General features: G+C 38.3%; 1 protein-coding gene across 1 annotated transcript in view; it reads right to left on the bottom strand.

The window, feature by feature from the left end:
- The window catches only part of LOC307149066 (exportin-5-like), a 58,252-nt gene extending 43,056 nt beyond the window's left edge, over positions 1 to 15,196 (bottom strand). The window contains exons 1-7 of the mRNA XM_079855099.1: positions 15,009 to 15,196; positions 8,218 to 8,339; positions 7,396 to 7,468; positions 7,165 to 7,302; positions 5,049 to 5,237; positions 4,884 to 4,910; positions 2,254 to 2,439 (exon numbers count right to left, since the gene is read on the bottom strand). Coding sequence (XP_079711225.1) covers positions 2,254 to 2,439; positions 4,884 to 4,910; positions 5,049 to 5,237; positions 7,165 to 7,302; positions 7,396 to 7,468; positions 8,218 to 8,339; positions 15,009 to 15,122 — 849 coding nt within the window. The 5' untranslated portion in view covers positions 15,123 to 15,196. The remainder of the gene's footprint in view (positions 1 to 2,253; positions 2,440 to 4,883; positions 4,911 to 5,048; positions 5,238 to 7,164; positions 7,303 to 7,395; positions 7,469 to 8,217; positions 8,340 to 15,008) is intronic.
- Between the last annotated feature and the right edge of the window lie 259 nt (positions 15,197 to 15,455).

The raw sequence follows: 15,455 nt of genomic DNA, 5'->3' as shown, positions 1-15,455 counted from the left end.
AATATTCAGCAACCCAAGCTTTAGCATTTGCTCATCTGTAATATAGCTGTTTTTTATTTGTTGAACATCAATTAAATTTTTAACCTTAGATGGGTTTAAACGTTTTTTGGATTTCCAAATTCGGGGAACAGACACAGTCTCTATATGATGATAGCTAGGTGAAAGAGGCTCTATGTGATAGGATTTATCTGACCTTGGTGACGCGAGGCCGCTAGCAGACGGTCGGTTTAGCCAGTCTGTCTGCTTCCTGACCTGAGCCCCAGATTGTCATGTTTGAGCTCTAAGACTATGAGCCATATTACTAGAGAGAAGAGCAGCACCATCCCAGGAGGGATGAATACCATCTCTTTTCAACAGGTCAGGTTTGCCCCAAAAACTTTTCCAATTGTCTATGAATTCTATATTATTAAGCGGACACCACCTAGACAGCCAACCGTTAAGCGAACACAATCTACTAACTATCTCATCACTCCTGCGAACAGGAAGGGGGCCAGAGCAAATTACAGTCCTTGACATCGTACTTGCAAGTTCACACACCTCTTTAATATTAATTTTGGTGATCTCCGACTGGCGGAGTCGAACATCATTAGTGCCGACATGAATAATGATCTTAGAGAATTTACGATTAGCATTAGCCAGCACTTTTAAATTTGCTTTGATGTCAGGCGCTCTGGCTCCCGGCAAACATGTGACTATGGTGGTTGGTGTCTCTATTTTCACGTTCCGTGTGATAGAATCGCCAATAACTAGGGCACAATCATTCTCAGTGGGTGTTTCACTGAGCGGGGCAAATCGATTTGTTATGGTAATCGGAACGGAAGAGTGGTTTTTAGATCCGCGACTAGAGCGATCCCTCACTGTCACCCATTTGCCCGGCTGCACGGGCTCTACTTCAGCCGGAACCACGCCATGTAAAGTGTTCACTATTCTATGCGCATCCAAAACATCTAAAGCACTAGCACTCTTACTATCCTCAATTAAAGTTTGGATGCGTGTTTCTAATTCTGAAATCTTCTCTGTCAACCTAACTGTCTCCTTACATTTATCACATATAAATCCTATATTGTCGACAGAGAAGGCTATACTAAACATGTGACATGAAGTGCAAGTGACAATAACAGGACAAGACATTACTCACCGTGTTTGTTGACTGATTCTTACTCACCTGAGCTTTTTATGAACTCAAAGGCGCGGACGCGCGAGAGAAAAATAAATAAGTGACGAACCCGGCTGGGACATGCTTATTGCTCAATGTCTACTTTTTTTGGTTTTTTTGTAATGTTTTTTTTCTTGCAAAACAAACAGAGATGACATGTTTATGACATACAATTTTGTATACAATATGCAAAATGTATTAAGAGTTAACAAAGAGCTGAAAACAACAACAACAACAAAAAAAGATAGAGAAAAAGAAAATGAGGGTAAGATATTAATCTATACATCAGTAACATCGTAAACATTTTTGGAATTGTATGTTTAAGTAAGTTTCATAGGTAAGAAATGTAAGGTAATGTAGGGTCCAAAGATGAGACAGCAATTCTTAAAGTTGAGACACTCACACACAGATAAATAAAGCATATTATAAAAACTTTTTTGTATAAAATGTATTTATTTGCAACAGTTTTGTTAACAGCAATAATAAGAAATTTCTATCCCAAGAACAGCTATTCAGCTGATGGACACCGTGCTGCATTGTCATGGGAAAATCCCAGGTGAAAATAATGAGGAAATTACTTTGGCTAAATCCGAAATCGCCCCCTAAACACTCATTCACTATTCCCTATGTTAGTCCACTTATTCAGTTAACTTGAAGGAGTGAATGAAAACGAGTGAATGAATTCGGACAGCCAATGATCGTACATCGGCTGTACACAGCCGGGTTCGTCATTTATTGGGGTCCCACGAAAACATTTCCTTTGTATTCTGTGCTATTTGCAGCACGTTTCTTTATTTGTTTGTGTTGTGAACTTTTGCAGCGCGTTTCTGTATTTGGTTGTGTTGTGAGTATTTGGAGCACATGTGTGTTGTAAAACTGATGAAGATGTTTTAATTTGTTGTTGTTTTTTCTATTTGCATGTGGTTTCTTAAGTTGCAGCGCGTTGAGCTCTCTCAGCCACCGTAGAAAAGTGTTAGTGTACTAGACTCCAATGACAGCAATGCGTTGCAGCAAAAATAAACTAATGTGGAACATTTTATTTCAGAAAAGCAGCTGAAAAGGTAAAGTAGTATAATGTAAATGCAGCAGTCACTCACTCTCCTACTAATGGCAATTAGCAGACACTCTGCAGCTTCCAACTGAAGCTCGGGTTCGCTAAGCAACAGGCACAAGATCTCCAAAAGACGGCAGTTTTCATTGGTGATGTGGCTCAAATCAACCCAATTAATGTAGCCAGCCAGAGTGTTGAGAGTGGCCACACCAACTCGCCAGTGAGCTTTTGTCTGGGAGTAAAAGACAAAAAACACAGCTAATTTCATGTGACAAATACGCTACTAGTTGGTGAATGTAGAGCAGATAGATTGCATTAAGAAACTGTAAGAAAGCATTTAAAAATTAAAACAAATATTTTTTTACAGAACTTAATTACAATTACTCAGCCTCAAATCCATTGTGGCATCCTTCCATCAAATGTGTTTAAGCATTACCCGAGAACGGATTGAATTAGCAATTATGGTATAAAGATCATCAGAGCCAAATTTGGTGCATAATCTGATGAACAAAAACAATTCAAAATGCCTGACAGGTAATATTGAAAAATTGGATAAAAGCTAAGTTCCTCCACTTGGCTTTTGTCCGTTTACATTTACATTTATCAGGAGCTTTTATCCAAAGCGACTTGCATTGCATTTCAAGGAACACATTTTACATTCTTATCAGTTCTTGTTTTCCCTGGAAATTGAACCCATGACCTTGGCGTTGCAAGCCCCAACGCTCTACTGTTTGGGCTACAGGAAAGCTCAAATACATTACTGTGAGAATTTGAGAATATATCAATCATAAACAATTACTGTACAATGCTGTTAATTTTTATAATTTGCTTTGCTTATTTTACATCTGTCCATTTCTCAAAATGCATGAAAAGAAAATTCTACTAGGCCAAGCTCTGTAACCAACAGAATCTCAAATTAATTTTTACAGCAGAATGCTACCATAGAGGACTTCTATCTGTGAAAATAACAGGCTCCTCTCTGGCCCCTCAGTAGAGATAATCAACGCCAAATTGAAGGGAATAAAAACTAAAATAAAAAAATTATTCACACATATTGTTACGGCAAGTATACACAAGAGAGGAAAGATGGGTTGTGAATAGTGAGTTTATTTAACAATAGATCAGTGATGAGGTGAGCAGGTGAGGGAGAGTCCAAACGAAGATCTTGGTGGAGGAAGATGCTGGAGACAGGGTGGAGCCCTGGAGGCTGACGAGGACGTGGCCTATTTGGAGCAGGAAGCCTCCAGGGCGATGCTGGTTTAGGTGGCTAGGGTGGAGCCAATAGCTCAGGAGACCTGTTCAGAGCCGGCAGTAAGGGTATATGGCCCCCACAAAAAAAAATCTTGGGGAGCTCCAGGTGTCGCTGGGATGAACTCTGGACGGGGACAGAAACTTGAGCTCCCATTGGACCTTGGGCAAGGACGGAGACTGGAACACCCAAGGGACTCTGGACGAGGGCGGTGACTGAAGTCACTTCTGGGCTCTGGGTGAGGATGAAAACTGGAGTCACTTCTGGACTTAGGACGAGGACGGAGACTGGAGATCCAGGTGCGGCGGCGGCCATCTTGGACGGGGGCTCAAGTGCGACGGCGGCAGCCATCTTGGCAGAGGGCTCTGGTATGGCGGTGGCCATCTTGTAAGAGGCCTCGGGAACGCGGCGGCCATCTTGGGACAAGGCTCTGGAACGGCAGCCATGGCCGGACGAGACTCTAGAATGGCGGCGGCCATCTTGGGATGAGGCTCTGAAATGGACACAAGTTCACCATCGTTTGAAAGGCCGATGGTGAACTGGGACTCACAGCTGGCCAACACCCACTCCACAAAAGCCTTGAAGTTCTCTCGAGGTCCCACACCGGGCAGACGTGCCTTCGTCTCCGCATTGAGGCTAGTATGGAAAAAGACACTCAATGATCGGTCGGGGAAAGAGGTAAGGCACGCCAGGTCGAGGAACGCCACAGTGTGGGCCTCGAGAGAATGCTGGTCTGGGTCCATGCATAGTAGAAGCACAGCAGGATCAAAAAATAAATAAAAAATACATGACTTCTTTAATATTTTCACAGTGGACATTCTTAAAGAAAAAATACGTGTTTTCAATTATGACATTCAAGCACATTTCAAACCTAACGGTTCTAATATCGGATATAAATAACCAATATAAAATCAAGCATTTTCCAAACTCTGTACAAACCCTGTTAGATGTAGGAGAGTTGACCAGATCTCAGACTTTCAACAGACTTCATTTGAAATTTACTCAGATGCTAACAAATCCATTCTCATTACCGTGTTTAAGCTATTTGCATGCATGCAACCAGGTTCGATCTGTGCCAGATATCAGCAAAAAAAAAAAAAAAAAAAAGATTTTGACAATTACTCGACAGTGTAAATGCTGCCTATAAAGTTAGTTGTGTCTGGAATTTACATTCAAGCTAATTGGGGTCTCCGGGTTCTAGCACTTTCATTTAAGCTTTGGTCAGTCAAAATCATGGGTTAACAAAATCCTGGGTTATCTTTATCTATGTTTCACGCTGTTCATTTGTTACCCTGGGTAATTAATGAATCCCAGAAATTCAAGTTATGTTTCACACTAAATTAACCTTTTTTGGCCCCTAATAAGAACAGCACTAACCCCCTCCAAAAAATTATACCCGATAAATAAAAATAAATAATCCGACTCACCTTCAAATCCAGACCAGCAGCACATTTCTAGAAAACAACATGAATAAATCTATTCAAATCATATGAACATGACAATATTCTGTTGCATGCACCAGACTGTAGAAACAGCACACAAATCATTTAAAAAATGTTTTGCATATGATCATGAATGTCTGAAGAACTCACCAATTTGTTGTACTCATTCATATGAAGCTGCAGAATCAAAATGCCACGCAGGAAGGTGAAGATGCTGTCCATATTCTCCGTAAGGTTGTGCTGGATATCTAGCCGTCTTTCAGTGGGTAATGTCTGAAATGTGATCACGTCCTCAGCTAACCGCAGCAGGACAAGCATTACAAGTTCCGTCTGAGCATCCTAAAGAGAATTAGATAGTTTATTCAAATAGACAATGATTATTTTACATGCCATTATTTACTAGGGCTGCCCTTGAATAAAAAAATTTCCAGTCGACTAGTAGTCGTTCATTTAAGCGATTAGTCGACTAATCGCACGTGTATATTAATAAGTCATGTCATAACAATGAGCCTTTAATTGCCTTATATATATATCACATAGCCTAATCAGTGCTCAAGCGCACGCATAAAGCTTGCCACAGCGCACTGCAAAAGTAACAATTATGTGTCGTGAAAAAAAACCCAGCAAGGATACGGTCTAAACATTTTAATAATTTATTGATAATGTTTTCTGTGTTTTCGGCTGCAGAGATTAAGTCGACGATGCTGACTCGTCACCTTCGCATTAGTGGACATTCCTATATGCACGTTTCATACGGATTAATCTGAGAATATTTGTTTTCCACTTGAATTGGTTGACAATCATTTGATATTTCAAGCTTTCTATGGATATATTTCTCATGTCTGTGAGGCAAGCATCCTATATTCAGAGTTTTGGTTCATTTATGTGACGCGCTGCAGTTCAGGGAAACAGAGACGTCAGAAAGCGCATTGTATTTGTTTTCAATATTTTACAAAAATACAAAGTTGTTATTGTGAGTTTACACAAATAAAAGTAGATTATTTCCAGTTTGGAATAATGTATTACTCTTTTCTGTATGACCAAAAAAGACGGAGTATTTTAAGAAATGCAAGTGATCGTCACATCCGTCATGCATTAAGTGTGCTATACTTTAGCTTCCACACTCCACACAAACACTGCGCCTAATAATAGCACACATTTAATCAAGGTTAACGTTAGAGTGAGCAGCCATGTAAAGTTTATACTACTTACATGTTTCAAATGATAAGCCATATATGAGGTTGATGGATGAAATGCGAACGTTTGGATTTTCTGCCCGACAGACTGTAATTAACACATGACCTGCCGTTAACGATCGGTCCCTGACGGACTGCGTGACTTCGCCATTTCCTGTGGAGTTTTTTTTTCTGCGACTTACCGACTAACAAAATCTTGGTCGACTAAGCCTGTTAGTCAACTATTAGTGAGCAGCCCTATTATTTACTAAATCTGAATGCAAAATGCTTAGATCAACAGAGTGTTCTCACACTGACTCCTGAAGATTCCTGTAGAGTTTAGTTCCAACCAGGTGTGTCAAATTATATCTCAAGATTTTGCCAATTACAATAATAATACAACATTTTTTGTGTGCGTGTTGGTGTCTTGGCTAGTTTGGGCTTGTCGTGTCCAGCTAAATCCCAAAGCTTTTAATTTTCTTCATATTCTGTGCAGTACTCTATGGAAGTTTACGTCAAAGCATACTCTCTCTGCTGTCAAGATGTTGCAGACACCCAGAACTCTACCACAGAACCCATCATTTCCAAATCCCTAATCGTGGCCCCGGTCCAGTGGGACCGCAAGACTGAGACACTATGGCCCTGTTTACACGTGGTATTAAGATGCGTTTTGGTTGATCGGATCACAAGTAGACGAGGGAGACACATTCCCGTTTACACCTGGTGTTTTAATCCATCTTTTTCAACCATTTCTGTCCTGATTTCTTTGAAGGGAGGGTAAATGTATGGGATTTTGCAGATCTTTCGATCTAATGCACGAATCAAGTTCAAGCTATTTACATATGAACGAGCCCAGAGATGATGAAAAAACATATGGAGATTAGGTATATTAGAAAGCAGGAAAAAAAACAGACCCTTTTTTTTAATGAAGTTCTAGACCTTCTTTTTTCTGCACCAGAGTCTTATTCTGGGTTTTGGATGTGCACACCTACTTTTGTATTTTTTGGAACTAAACTCTGACAGGAAGGCATAACTTCATGAGCAGGATGAAGCAGACCTGTCCTACAACATCAAGCCAAAACTCTTGATACCCCCATAGCAGCCAGGGTCTCCATCTCATCCAGCATGTCGGGCCAGTGCTGCGGCCACTCTTTCTTGATCATCTCAACTACTATGCGTGAGAGTGCATCCTTAACATGACATTCCTCTTGCAGAATTGGATGTGTACCCTAAAACAGAACATTAAGTCATATGAATATATAAGAAATCTTCATAAAGCATGCAATAAGATAACTGAGTAGAGACACTTCCAAGATGCTCACATCTGACAACAGGCCCATAGTGCAGTTCTTCATCCAGAGCTTTGCATGTGGTGCCATGTTATCCCACCGAAACCTGTTCAGAGAAGAATGTGTTCAGTTTAGTGTTCAATGTTCACTATACCTATGTTTCCATCCACCCAATTTGGGAAAAAACTAATTCGCTCAACTGAGGTGGATATTTTTTATATCAAATAAGAAGACATGCATATAAACTATGAAGGAAAATCATTTACAGAATAAACTCCTTGATGCATTAACTCGCGTGACTTCGTCCCAACAGAGGATTTGTGACTGGATAACTGGACTAACCAGCAGACCAATTTACACCTGGTATTAAGACGCGTTTTGGTCGATTGGATCACAATTAGACGAGGCAGACACATTCTCGTTTACACCGGATATTTCTAATCTGTCTCTTTTGTCCACTCTCAATCACTTCTGTCCGGATTTCTTTGAGGGGAGGGTCTATGGGTGGATAAATGGGCCGCAAGACCACGCCGAACGCTGTAAGTGTGTGTTAGATATTAGGAATGGTGAGAGAACATTGTGCTTTGTATGCTTTCGTCTTCAAACCAAACTTGGGTCTCCAGTCGACACATTTTAAATCCCGTCTGGCTAGCGCGCTTCTCATAATGTTTCCCAGGAGGTGACGATTTTAGTCTCTTGATCACGTGGGGTGGAAACAGTGCTTTATTCGCAAATGCTTTACGCGCTATTTGAATTTTGCACACAAGTTAAATTCTCAACTTAGGATGGAAACATACAGTAGCTATTGATGTACACACACACACACACACACACAAAGGTGTTTTAGACACTTACTTGACTACATGCTCCAGTATCTGCAGCCCAAAGTGTCTGACCACTGCCGTCTGTGATTTCTCCGCTAACTGAAGTCCACATTCAACGCAGAAGGGACATTTCTGTTTGAAATCTTCAATAAACTATAACAACAAAGAAACCTATTAAAACATTTAACAACTTAACATCTAGTAGGGCTGCAACACAAAATTCATGGATCAGTATACCTCAGTTTTGGGGTGACTGTGTGAGTGTTCGATACAGAGACCAGAAAATCTCCCTTAAATTACTTGTTTTATAAACAAAGTTCTTAGCACAGTCATATGCAATTAAAGGGTTAGCCTACTTCACCCAAAAATGAAAATTCTGTCATCATTTACTCACCCTCATGCCGTTCCAAACCCGCAAGACTTTCGTTCATCTTCAGAACACAAATGATGATATTTTAATGAAATCGGAGTGATTTCTGTACCTCCACTGGCAGCTACGCAACTACCACTTAGCCTAAATTAAATCTGTTCATCATATAAAGCGATCGAGTCTCTTCAGAAAATTTGGACTGAACTGCTCGATTCACATGGTTTAGCTTTTCGATCTCTTTACGAACTTTTTGAAGCGTCAAAGTGATAGTTGCGTAACTGTCAATGGAGGAACAGAAATCTCTCAGATTTCATCAAAATAATCTTCATTTGTGTTCTGAAGATTAACAAAAGTCCATGGGTTTGGAACAATGAGGGTGAGTAGATGACAGAAAATTCATTTTTGGGTGAACTGACCCTTTAATTATAATATTTCAATATATGGATAATATCAATATAACTTTTTTTTTTTTTAAATAAATTTTTTATTTAAATAACTTTAAGTCATCCTGCAACCCCCTTGTAAGTTTGCTGAGGCCCCCTATTGGGCCCCGGTCCCCTGGTTGAGAATCACTGGTCTAGTTTGATATGTTTATTTAATTTTTTGTATTTTTGTATATTTTTTTGTACATTTTGGTCTTGTAATTCCAATAATATTCATGTAGCCTATCTGTATCCATTCGGCAGCATCCCTTGAGTAAGTATATTATCATTGCATACAATATTTTATGTATGAGAGATACTCATTAACACAATGTCGCCTAGTGCAACCTTCTTTATGCTTCCGGATTGATATCGATAAGGTTATTAGGCCTATAAAGCAACACATAAGAACATAAACATAACCAAAATAAGATTATGATTTGATCATTTGAATAAACATGAAATAAATAAAAAAGGGAGTTTCCAAAACAATGTTTTTCTAATGTCCTGCACGAAAATGTAATTTTCCTGCACGCTTAATAAACAAACTACAGTCAGCAGTTCTTACCAGAACCAGAAAGTATGACCATATTAGCCCGGTTCTGTCAAAACTGCACTGGCTCCCTATTAAACATCGCATCAATTTTAAAATATTGCTGATCACTTACAAAGCACTAAATGGTTTAGCTCCGCAGTACTTGAGCGAGCTCTTAACGCATTATACTCCTTCACGTCTACTGCGATCTCAAAATTCCGGCCAGTTGATAATACTTAGAATATCAAAATCGACTGCTGGCGGTAGATCCTTCTCCTATTTAGCACCAAAACTTTGGAACAGTCTTCCTACCATTGTCCGGGAAGCAGACACACTCTGTCAGTTCAAAGCCAGATTAAAGACACATCTCTTTGACCTAGCATTCACATGATACATTATAGACTCCTATAATTCAGTGTTAGGCTGCATAGATTAGGTCAGCTGGAACCGGGAACACTTCCCATAAATCCTGATGTACTCGTTAGATCATAAGAAGAATGGCATCTACGCTAATTTGTGTCTTTTGTTTATCCCGAGGTTTTCCCGCAGCCTACCGGATCCAGGCCGTATCCAGATCTGATGAAGGACCTTCGCCTGGACCCGATCCAACGCAGTGCTGAAGTGCCAACTAGTCTCTCCCTATGGAGGATCCCTTTCCCACTCTACAGATAAAGCATCGTCGGGAAACTCAATTCGCATATCTACCCCGAACTGATAAAATAAAATAAAATTCTGTATCAAAAACTATAAGGAAACACCAGTACTTTGTTTAGGCTTGGTTTGTAGGGAATTCCAAACCTGCATATATTCAAACGCACATAACTATAGAACCAGTTCTTAATGCGCATGTGAACGCCATCAGCGTTTCTCACAGGTTCGTGTTTAAAGTCTGTGTAGAGAGAATGGTGTCGTCTTAGCGGCCCCTAATTTAATAACAAATGATTGTTGTGACGGAAGCGAATCAATCAAAACTAACTTTAGCTGGAAAATAACTTTATTAAAGAACCGCTGTAAAAAGCCAAAACAATCTCTGTTACCTTAAATTATACGTTTATCTCTGTAAAGCTGCTTTGAAACAATCTACATTGTTAAAAGCGCTATATAAATGAAGATGACTTGACTTAATGTGACGTCCATAATATGGATGTACGTATCAATACATACATAATTAAAGCTGCAAGAAGCGATGAAAGGGCCCTCGCACCAGCGCCACACCACTTGTGGTTTTAGGAAAACAGAGCATGTTGGGCAATATGCATTTAAGTAGGTAAATATAGGAGGACTACGTCAAAGTCATTTGTATTTGCCACAGTTCCTGCTGCCAGCTGGTGGCGCTATGACCTTTGCTAAATTTTAGCATGTAGATGCGTTCAGGCCAGGACTCTCATCAAAAATGTTAAGTTTGGGGCAGATTGGATATTGCATGTTTCTGTAACAACAACTTCCTGTTTCATGGCATTAATAACCTGCATAACACTTAGCTAAGTGTTGCTAGCATGTTTTAACATGTTTTTAGCATGTTTATCACTCGCTGTCAATTTTTATCATGTTGCTAGGAGTGCATCACAGTGTTAAACATGTCACTTCCTGTTGCCAGCAAGTGGTGCCATGACTAACTGAATATGGGCAATCAGATTCAGTGTTCAGGCAGGACTCTTATCAAACATGTTAAGTTTGGGGCAGATGGGCATTGCATGCCAGATTTACAATAACTTCCTGTTTCATGGCATTAATATCATGCTTTAGCACTTAGCTAAGTGTTGCTAGCATGTCTTAGCAGGTTTCTAACATGTTACATATTAAGTTTGGGGCAGATTGGACATTGTATGCGTGAGTTACAACAACTTCCTGTTTCATGGCATTAATAGCATGCTTTAACACTCAGCTAAGTGTTGCTAGCATGTTTTAACATCTTTCTAACCTGTTTAACACTTGCTGGCACTTTTTAATGTTGCTAGGAGTGCATCACAGTGTTAAACACTATGACTATAACTGAAAATGGGCATTCAGTGTTCAGGGCAGGACTCTTATCAAACATATTAAGTTTGGGGCAGAATAGACATTGTTTGCCTGAGTTACAGCAACTTCCTGTTTCATGGCGAAACAAACATTTTGTTCCTTTTGACGAAAACTCAAGATCTTCGCAATTTAGCATCACAAAGGCCTTATGATTAAACTCACCAAATATGAACATAATCCGATTAAAACTCTAGGAGAACTTTGTTAAAGTTGTTTTTATTGCATTAAAAAGAATATTAACACACACTTACAGATGATCACAATGTTTTCAACTGTGACATTCATAATAGCACCATGGAAACAACAAAAAGATTAAAAAAAGAGAAAAAAAATATAAAGGGGATAATGTACAAGGAATTACCAAGAGAAAAGTGTGTATATATGTATATATATATATATATATATATATAGGAAATATAGGAAACATTACTATTTTTAATGTTTTTGAAAGAAGTCTCTTATGCTCATCAAGCCTGCAGTTAAAAAAAATATATTATTAAATATTATGAAATATTATTACAATTTAAAATAATGGTTCTCTTTTTTAATATACTTTAAAATGTAATTTATTTTTGTGATGCAAAGCTGAATTTTCATCAGCAAGTACTCCAGTCTTTGGTGTCTTATGATCCTTCAGAAATCATTCTAATATGCTGATTTATGATCAATGTTGGAAACAGTTGTGCTGCTTAATATTTTTTTTATAACCTGAGATACTTTTTTCAGGATTATTTGATGAATAAAAAGTTAAAAAGAACTGTATTTATTTAGAATAGAAATCTTTTGTAACAATATACACTACCGTTCAAAAGTTTGGGAACAATAACTATTTTTTTTAAAAGAAATTAGTACTTTAATTCAGCAAGGATGCGTTAAATTGATAAAAGGTGATGGTAACGATTTATATTGTTAGAAATGTTTTTATTTTGAATAAATGCTGTTTTTATGAATAAATGCTGTTAACGTTTTACTCATCAATGAATCCTGAAAAAAGTATTCCAAAAAAATATATTAAACAGCACAACTGTTTCCATCATTGATAATAACTGAGTATCAAATCATCATATTAGAATGATTTCTGAAGGATCATAAGACACCAAAGACTGGAGTACTTGCTGATGAAAATTCAGCTTTGCATCACAAAAATAAATTACATTTTAAAGTATATTAAAAAAGAGAACCATTATTTTAAATTGTAATAATATTTCATAATATTACTGTTTTTTTGTTGTTGTTGTTTTTTAACTGCAGGCTTGATGAGCATAAGAGACTTCTTTCAAAAACATTAAAAATAGTAATGTTTCCAAACTTCTGACTGGTACTGTATATATATATATATATATATAAAATTAAAAAAATATACATCTGTTTTGCTTTTCCATTTCTTGCATCTTTCAGGGCCTCAATATAATACAGAAGTTCAGTTTTAAATAATATGACGTTAGGTTTATTAAAAGAACAGCAAAGCAAACGCACACCTTATGGGGTACAAAAAGCTCATTATTGTGCCGAAAGGTTGGTAATAAATGTGCTTAAAGGTTGTATCAGTGATTTCAGGCCCCCCCCCAAAAAATGATCACATTCATCTAATCTTTCCTAACGATCCGCTAGCTGCCCGCCCCATAAGCAGGCCGTCAAAAAAACGCGTCTCGTGGGCAGCCTAGGGGCTCTGAGATCTGCACACAAAAACAAATGGTTTCACCAACCACTCAGAACCAAAACAAATAGTGTTCCAACCAATCACCGACAGGGGGAGGGTGTTGTGAGGTTTTGTGCTCGTGCACGGCTGCATGTGAAGTCGGAGAACACGAGCGCAAAACCTCACAACACCCACCCCCTGTCGGTGATTGGTTGGAACACTATTTGTTTTGGTTTTGAGTGGTTGGTGAAACCATTTGTTTTTGTGTGCAGATCTCAGAGCCTAGGCTGCCCACGAGACGCGTTTTTTTGACGGCCTGCTTATGGGGCGGGCAGCTAGCGGATCGTTAGGAAAGATTAGATGAATGTGATCATTTTTTTGGGGCCTGAAATCACTGATACAACCTTTAATTATTTCCCCGCCATTTACAGAATTTTCCGGCTTTCAGTGTTTTCACTGTTATATGCTAGGGGGCGTGACTCCACATCTTCTGAAAGAGTACAGATTCTCCTGATCAAAAAAACAGGTGAACAAGAAGCAGAAACAAGCGATAGCATATGTAAAATAACGCGATCATCAACACTAATCAGCATATAATTCAAAACTGTCTAATGTTACTGAATGAAATGTCGACCCAGGATGAGTTTTAGGACTTTGAATGTGGGGGTGGTGATGGACTCGATCTACTCCATCTGTGTTTTGATCATTGTTCTGAATCCGATCTGGATGTAGTCTTTGACAAAAACTGGATTTTTGGTGGCGACATTACAAAATGTAGCTTTAAAAAAATTAAATTAAATGAAATTAAAAAAAATTATATATATATATATATATATATATATATATATATATATATATATATATATATATACATACAAATACATACATATTCATATTATATATATATAATATGAAACTTACCTACATTCAAGTGTTGATACAAAAAAATGCATGAAGCTAGAATAAAACTTTTTTTTTTTTTTAAAGCAGAGGGTCTTCTTTCTTTTGACATATTGAATGTTCAGATATATTCATACAACAAAATAATTCTGGGGGGCCACGAAAGAGTGTGCAGTTTTCTTTGCATAAGGTTTATTATTTGTTCATTTTTTTTTGTGTAGGCTGTATAGTATTTCCCATTCATAATTATTAAATTAATCACCAAATTTTGCTCCAAACTCTTTTACACAATAAGAATCTTAACCAGATAGCCGGATCTTCAAATTGTGAGTTTAAATATTAGGTATTCAATGTAAATCCCCAAAATTCCAATGAAAAATCTTGAGAAATCAAATGAATAACTTTATATCATATAACTTTAACTTTATTGTTGAGACAGTTGGTAAACTCCAGACCTCTTTCCATTCAATCTGGTTATTGAACTCCAACATGCATTTGATGTATTTCTGCATGTTTTAGGAGTTCGTTAAAGTACGACACCTGGAAATGGCAAAAACTGCAGAAGAAATTCAAAACGGATGACTTCCTGTTGCGTTTAGGGGTTTGCTCCAATATACTTTTTTGAAGGTATTAGTAGGACATTACATGTACCGAATTTCGTAGACCTACGTGAAAGTAGCGGGAGGGGCGCTTCGTTGAAATTTTGTAGGTGGCGCTATAGAGCCATTTTGCCACACCTAATTCTGAAACCCACACGTTTAATACATTTTCGACAATTCTGACTCATGTGCAAAGTTTCATGAGTTTTCGAGCATGTTTATGCCATAAAAAATGCGATTCATTTTATACTAATTACAAAATAATTATAATAAACCAAGCAACTCCAAGACGGAATTCCTAATACCCGTTTAATCATATTTGATAGAGGATAATTCACCTGAAGGGCCTCCAGGCGGTATATTTGACTGGATTCTGCCTCCATCGTCACATTCACAGCCTTTATAAGCTCATGGCACAAAGCACTTATCGGTTCGGCCATGGCTTTATGCATGTCCAGCGGCTAGGATGTGAAACACCAGCACGCTTCACTCCTAGTTCACCTCTATGGATGTGCAATAAAACAAACACACGGGTCTCTGCTGTCTGTGGACAGCCTTAATCAAGATGGCGGAAGTTCCGTGCCCTCTGGGGATTGTAGTTTTTTTAATGTTATAAGCGTCACGTTAGTTTTACATTCGCTATTCGCTGAATATGCGCTTTTTTGTCTCTGTTCTATTTAAGTTTGGCATTATACCTGTGCACCTGTGAATATTCGGATGTGTGTGTGTGTGTGTGACCGTCTAAAACTCCTCCCACTTCGTTTTCAAACATGCCAGATCGTTTG

The sequence above is a fragment of the Squalius cephalus genome (assembly GCF_949319135.1).
Source record: "Squalius cephalus genome assembly, chromosome: 21".
NCBI classification, from domain to species: Eukaryota; Metazoa; Chordata; class Actinopteri; order Cypriniformes; family Leuciscidae; genus Squalius; species Squalius cephalus.
The sequence above is the reverse complement of the archived record's forward strand: the minus strand, read 5'-3'. Positions and strand labels throughout refer to the sequence as shown.